At 41.5% G+C, this 6,755-nt stretch overlaps 1 protein-coding gene across 1 annotated transcript; it reads right to left on the minus strand.

Moving 5' to 3' along the window:
- Positions 1-649: 649 nt before the first annotated feature.
- On the minus strand, positions 650-5,833 carry LOC120684317 (wall-associated receptor kinase 5-like). Its single transcript, XM_039966190.1, has 3 exons — positions 2,815-5,833; positions 2,533-2,688; positions 650-2,027 (listed from the first exon to the last, which is right to left on the minus strand). Exons 1-3 carry the CDS (start codon positions 3,623-3,625, stop codon positions 841-843), a joined length of 2,154 nt encoding a protein of 717 aa, XP_039822124.1. The 5' UTR covers positions 3,626-5,833; the 3' UTR covers positions 650-840.
- Positions 5,834-6,755: the final 922 nt, after the last annotated feature.

Raw genomic sequence — 6,755 nt, forward strand, 5'->3', positions numbered from 1 at the left:
TTTGGTGTGCTTGTCACGCTGCTCAATCGGACGATGGTCGCCTTAGTGCTCTACAGTAATTTGCTCATCGGATGTCTGGCAAATGGACCAATCGAATGCGTCAGAATCGACGCACCTTAGGTAAAGATAGAACGAAGCCTAACCTATAAAGACTGAGGAAAGAATGACCAAAGGGCATAAATAAGTAAAATAACTTTCTAATAATATAAAAATTTATAGGGGTTTTAGTATAAAACTCGATATAGGTGGAAGGCTCTTTTTCTATTTGTACTATGGTATAGGGTGTTTTTTGTAAAATGTATGGAAAATAAGTTGTGGGTCAGGTCACCACGTGAGAAGCAGGAGAAGATATTTTTCTATCTTTTGCATTACTAATAGAAAACTATTAATTAGTGAGATTTTAGTTACTATCAAAATATAGTGATATAAAAATAATACGAAACAAATCTAGTCACGTAATTTGCGCGGACCACCTCATTAGTTAAAGAATAGAATATATATAGTTACAGTTATATATATATATATATATATATATATATATATATATATATATATATATATATATATATATATATATATATATATATATATATATGTATTCGCTCTTTTGTGTGTCTGACACATTTCAAGTTTGCCATATATGAGAATCAGAACTTGCCTCTCTAATAGGCAGAAAATATAATCTTTTACTTTAAATTTCTCACCATAACTATAAAAGAAAAGAAAGTAGCTTGACTGCACGGCAACTATACTACTTGATAGTAAATCATACAAGGTTTGCATCTATACATGAAAACTCGAGTAGATCACACTACCTATATTCTATATCCTGTATTCTTGCTACACTTGATGCTCTGCATTTGGTTTTTCGATATCCATCCCCAACATCTGTGCCGTCCAATACATGTTTGATGTCAGGCCGCCAGCCGAAGGCGCACATGGCCTCTCAATCGTCAGAAGCTCAGTTTCTTCATGCTTCAGCAACAATATTTCTCTCCAGGTTACGCGTATAGCTTTCAGTTTCTCGGCCACTTGGGTCATGGAAGGCCTCTCCTCCCCCTTCACACTCAAGCATTGCCTTGCCAACTCAGCTACTTCATGGAGCAGCTCTGCCATTTCCCCACCAATTATGCTCGGGTCCAAGATGTCTTCAACTCTGTTCTCACTCATTGTCCGAAGGAAGACCGATGCAAGGCCTTTTCCTTCCTCCAAGCCTTCAGAGAAGATCGCCGTCTTCCCTGTGATCAGCTCGAGAAGTACGACCCCGAAGCTATAAACATCGCTCTTATCCGTCAGCTTCCGCTCCTGGAAGTACTCGGGGTCTAGGTAACCCATAGTTCCCTGCACAATTGTCATGAACTGGACCGAGTCCTTGGGAAGCATTCTTGATGCCCCAAAGTCCGTCACTTTTGCCTCATAGTTTTCACCTATCAGTATGTTCAGAGACTTGACATCTCCATGGACTATCGGACGGTTAGTCGAGAGATGCATATATGCCAGTGCTTCAGCAGACTCCTGGGCGATCTTAAGACGAACTTCTAGCGAAACAGGTTGCCTGTTGTCGTCACCATGGATCAAGTGGAAGAGTGTTCCATTTGGTATGAATTCATACACTAGTATGGGCACTTCCACCTCTAAGCAGCAGCCTAGAAGCCTGACCACATTCTTGTGGTTGATTTGTGAGAGTATAATAATCTCCTGCACGAATTCTTCGGCTTGGGCCACATTCATAATCGTTGAGCGCTTCACAGCTACAACCTTGTTATCTTCCAGAATGCCTTTGTACACTGTGCCATGGCCCCCTCTGCCTAGTTCTCTGCTCTTGTCAAAGTTATTTGTCGCCTTCTCTAGTTGTTCCACTCTATATATCATAACTGTGTCAACCTGGTTAGAAAGGATTTTTTGATACAGTATTGGGCCACCATTCTCTCTGAAGAGCCTCTCCCTCTCTTTTGCTAGCTTTCTTTTTTGACGTTGGCTCAGTAGAACAAAACAGACGATGATGAAGATAGAGCAGATGGAAATACCTGAAAATCAGAAGGTGGATCGTTAATTTCTGTTCATCTAGTTTTCTGTAAGCACATATCTATTAAGGCCCCGCTTGGTTCTAGGAGCTAAACTTTAGCCCCATCACTTCAAACGAGAATCTTGCAATTTAGGAGTATTAAATAAAATATGTTTACAAAACTTTTTTCACAAATGGGTGTTAAAATGTGAGACGAATCTAATGAGCCTAATTAATTGATGATTTGCTACAGTGATACTACAGTAACCATATGCTAATTATGGTTTAGTATACCTCATTAGATTCGTCTCGCAGTTTAGCCCAGGGGTTCTGCAGTTAGTTTTATAATTAGACTTTATTTAATACTCATAAATGATAAGATTCTCTTTGATATGACAAGGCTAAAGTTTAGCCCTCTGGATCCAAACACCCCCTTAAACAAGCAAGAAACGTTGATTTTTGTTGACAAGTGGTATATCCTAGTCCAGTCAAGTCAAATCATAGCATCATCTTGTTTTAGAGGTTACCTATGACCATCATGTTGTCGGAGCCTCTGGTGCAGTGTATGGTCCTTGGATCATCGCTGTGAGTTCCTCGTGGGCATACGCATGTGTAGTTTCCATCGGTGTTCTCGCAAAGACCTTGGCAAGGATACATGGATGGATGCTTGCACTCGTCGATGTCTGCCGATTAAGCAACAAGTGCGTAGAATCAACGTTAATCAACAGTAAAGTAGAATTCACAAAGCGCGTGCGTGAGGACGAATTAGAGAAAAGAAAGCTAGTATGGGGGGGTGCACGCACACTGACCTTGACACCCATCGTGTAGGTAGGGATTGCCCTCATAACCTTGAGAGCAGTTGCATCGATAACCCAGGCCATCGAGCACGTTCGTGCAGTTGCTCTTATTGGCAAGGCATGCAGATGATGATTTCATCTCGGCTTCCTCGCACGTTCCATTGGCAACGACCCAATCGAGCACCATAGGAACCCCACGGTCGTCACCTCCATGCAATTCGCCAAATAATCTTGAGTTGGCGTACGAGGTATCGAAACTGAACCAGTTCTGCTCGGAGACGAAGGCGTAGCTGCATGGACTAAAATCCTGGGCAAAGGAACTACTGTATACCGGTAAGAATGAGGTCCACAAAGCCCTAAGGTTAACTGGGATGGAAGTCTGACAGCAGCCCATTCCAGTGCACTGTGTGCTGTTGTCGATGTTATCCTTGTCACAGAATGATACACATCCACTGGTGTAATTATGTTGGTTCTTGCCGTGTAAGATTGCAACGGTAGCACACCCGATTGTTGTGAATTTGTTCTTGGTGGAAACACTGACAAAAGGAAGGTTGGTAATGTTCATATGCACCGGATGACCTGGAACGCCGATGTTATTTGTACCATCGATGCAAGAATATTGTATGTGCTTCTGAACACGGACCTCGCCCTGGGACAGATTGAAACCAAAGATCTTAAAGCTTCTGTGGTTGCCGAGATAGGCCGACGACGTGCTTTCGTTGCAAGTGACATTGAAGCCTTCCCGGAAGCAACCTGGCTTGAAGCCGAACGGGTACGGGATGACGACGTCGCCGCACTTGTCTGGGCAGCCAGGCAGAGACATGCTGATGCCTCGAGCCCCATTAGTTGCAGTGCTCTGTTCCAGGGCCAGAGTGGTGGCTACAACCAGCAGCAGCAGCAGCAACTTCTTACCTGGACATAATGACACAGGAAACTTTGAAATTAGTGCGTCAGCCAAGTCATGGTGGTCGGATTCCTAGTATACAGAAAATATGGACCTTGAGCCAGATTACAATTGGTAGATTAATTATTGTTGTTGCTGCTCTGTATACACACAAAATGACCATATCCATACATATACGGGAACACGTTTGCTTCCAAGGCCTAGAAAACCCCATACTAACTTGACAATAGAGAAAGATCTAAACTATTGATTGTTATAATTATCCTTTAACAGTCCGGGTTAAAATTAAAATCCTCACCGTTACAGCCTACCACAGTTATAGCAAGGGAAAAAAAATCTATGCCGGTCTGAAGTAAAAAGAGATTAGGGTTGAAGATAGAATGACCAAGTTACCCCTATTTTTTTCATATGAAATACAACCAACTTCCGGTAAGTCGATCTATTTACCTATCCCACAATTTAAAGCCATATATCCACGATCCAGTAAGTTGGAGTATACATGGAGTACTATTTAGAATACGAGGCACACTAGGAAATCTCAAAAATACAGAATACCCGCCTTTTACTTTGTAGATCTTCGGCTCCTATTTTCTGTGACCTCCACCATATTCTTAAGAAAATAGAGCTAGCCTAATATATACGTGAAGGATTCCATAAAATATCAATAAATCCAAGTCTTCTGGTGAACGGACTGCCGCAGGTGAAATAATATAAATTGCATGCATGCGCTGGGTGAGACAGACATTGGATGCAGCTTCCATCACCCCACCTTTTTCTTTGCCCTTTTGGATTGGAATCATTGGATGCGGCGATTAATGTCTCGCATGCATGCTGTCAGGCAGGCAATGATGAAGGCCATTGTTAGAGGAACGTTTAGTTTGAATGAACACTACAGTATTGTAGCATGCTGGTTTGCGACTCTTCATTGCAGTCTGGAGATTGGACTTTGCGACGTGATGGGATTAGTCACGCCAACACGACTAATTTCTTAATTATACTCAATAGAGCTCAATCATAGCCTGTTGTGACGACTAAAGAATTCTAATTCGAATTGTTATGGAAAATGCATGCTTCACTTTCGACCTGGACATGATACAACTGGTGTTCATGCCATTGATCTTTTAATGCCCTCAGATGTATTGATGCATTGTAACCATTGGATGTTAGTAGTTATATTAATAAAGTAGAATCAAAAGGAGACAAATATTTACTTTCAAGGCCTAAAATTCCCATGTTAATAAAAAAGAAGGATCTGGGGCATCAATTGTTATGATAAACTAACGGTAGTCCCGCTAAAATCATATAATCCATATCAAAATACAACTAATAATAAATAAATTTATAATAAAAATAATCTAAAATTAGAATTTCGATTCATATGAATTGGATACTAAAAAGAGCCAAAAATTAGAATTAAAAATAATATAAAATTAGAAATTCAATTTTCATAAGAGCCACTAAAACGAGCCAAATTCTGCAATAAAAATTAAGGTAAAGCCAATTCATACGAATTGGAACATAGAACGCCTAAATAAAGAGTCCGTGTCAAGTATAATAAATAAATTTCTAAATTTCAAATTAAAATAAGAAAAAAATTTATAAGTTTGATGTCCATACAATTTGGGACGTAAAACACTTGAATAAAGTATTAATTCCAAGTAAAATAAATAAGCTTACATTTGCAATAAATAAAAATACCATGTTGAATTCCATAAAAAGTGAAGAAAAAATAGTAGTGTCCGTTCAAATATGAATACCAAAAATTGAAATGAAAGTAATAATAATTATGCATTTTACATATATGAATCGGAAGATAAAATACAAGAGTAATTAGGCCATATAAAAAATATAATTATGGTCTTAGTCATTAAAAATCAGATTACAAGATTGCTAGCAACAATGACACGAAGCTATTAACTAGAAAGGCTAAACTCAAGACACAACTCGTTGGACAATTGATGAAACCCCAGCAACGGTGCCAGCAAGCGACATATACAAAATCATGGAACAACTGTAGCAAGCGCCATCAATGAAGCCTTGAAATATAAGGAGGGCATGGGTGTCAACGTACTGAGCTTGAGTTAGATGATGATATAACATCATAACATATCACAGATGTCACACAAGTTGCGAAACCTAGAGTCTCAGGTCTCTCTGATATTCGCCTGGGGAATCCCACCCCGTTCCCACCAGGGGTGGTAATGGGCCATGGCCCTAGCGGCCTCTTCACAACCCAACAAGGCCTTTAAAATTTTTAGCACAAAATTATATAAGATTAGAGCCCGGTCCTTTTAGAGCCCGGCCCTTAGATTTTCTAGTTCAAAATGTTGGGCCCTTTACCACACCTGTTTCCCACGAAACTCATTCCGGCCACACTGCGATCGCCGTGTCTTGCTGCATTGGCGAGTCTTGTTGACGCGTAACGGTATAGCCTCGCGGCCACGCACCGCCAAGCGACACATCCACGTGGGCGCAAGAGACTGTTTCAGCAAAGAGACTGGTTCCACAACAGTTGATAATGCACGTCACGTCAGCTACTACTTGTTCCCATGAATACGCTGCTAAGGGAGCCAGCATACAACATCATATATATGTATCAGAGAAGCTTGGGGTCAGTCAACGGCCGCGTGCTACACGTCGATATGGGCGTCGGATGACCGGCAACGCGAAGCACACCTGGGTCAGTCCACGGCCTCACCCTGCCTTGGGCCTTGGCTCATGGCACACGAGAGAGGGAGATAGACGTACAGAGAAGGAAAGAGAGCGAGAGACAGAGGATAGAGGGAAGGCCTCGCTGGACAAGTCAAAGGTACTCCATTCTGTCATAGAGACACGTGGGTGCTTGCATGCATGGGCCGATAAGACAAAGCAAAAGGTGCTTGCATGCATGGGTCGATAAGATAGAGCAAAAGGCACGAGCGAAAAATGTAGGGATGGCGCCGCATATACACGCGGGATGTCCAAGCGGGTATGCGAATTACGGCCACGCCAGGGACGGACCCAGACCAAAAATTGAGGAGGGGCACCTTGTTAAAAGAAAAGTACTAAG

The sequence above is a fragment of the Panicum virgatum genome, chromosome 8N (genome assembly GCF_016808335.1).
Source record: "Panicum virgatum strain AP13 chromosome 8N, P.virgatum_v5, whole genome shotgun sequence".
In the NCBI taxonomy this organism is placed as follows: domain Eukaryota; kingdom Viridiplantae; phylum Streptophyta; class Magnoliopsida; order Poales; family Poaceae; genus Panicum; species Panicum virgatum.

Excerpts from the sequence above, each read along its gene's own strand:
- LOC120684317 (XM_039966190.1), bottom strand. The coding sequence starts at position 3,625 with ATGTCTCTGCCTGGCTGCCCAGACAAGTGCGGCGACGTCGTCATCCCG. Across the intron at positions 2,689-2,814 it reads CCTACACGATGGGTGTCAAG|ACATCGACGAGTGCAAGCAT; the intron begins GTCAGTGTGCGT and ends CTTAATCGGCAG. Across the intron at positions 2,028-2,532 it reads CGACAACATGATGGTCATAG|GTATTTCCATCTGCTCTATC; the intron begins GTAACCTCTAAA and ends TCTGATTTTCAG.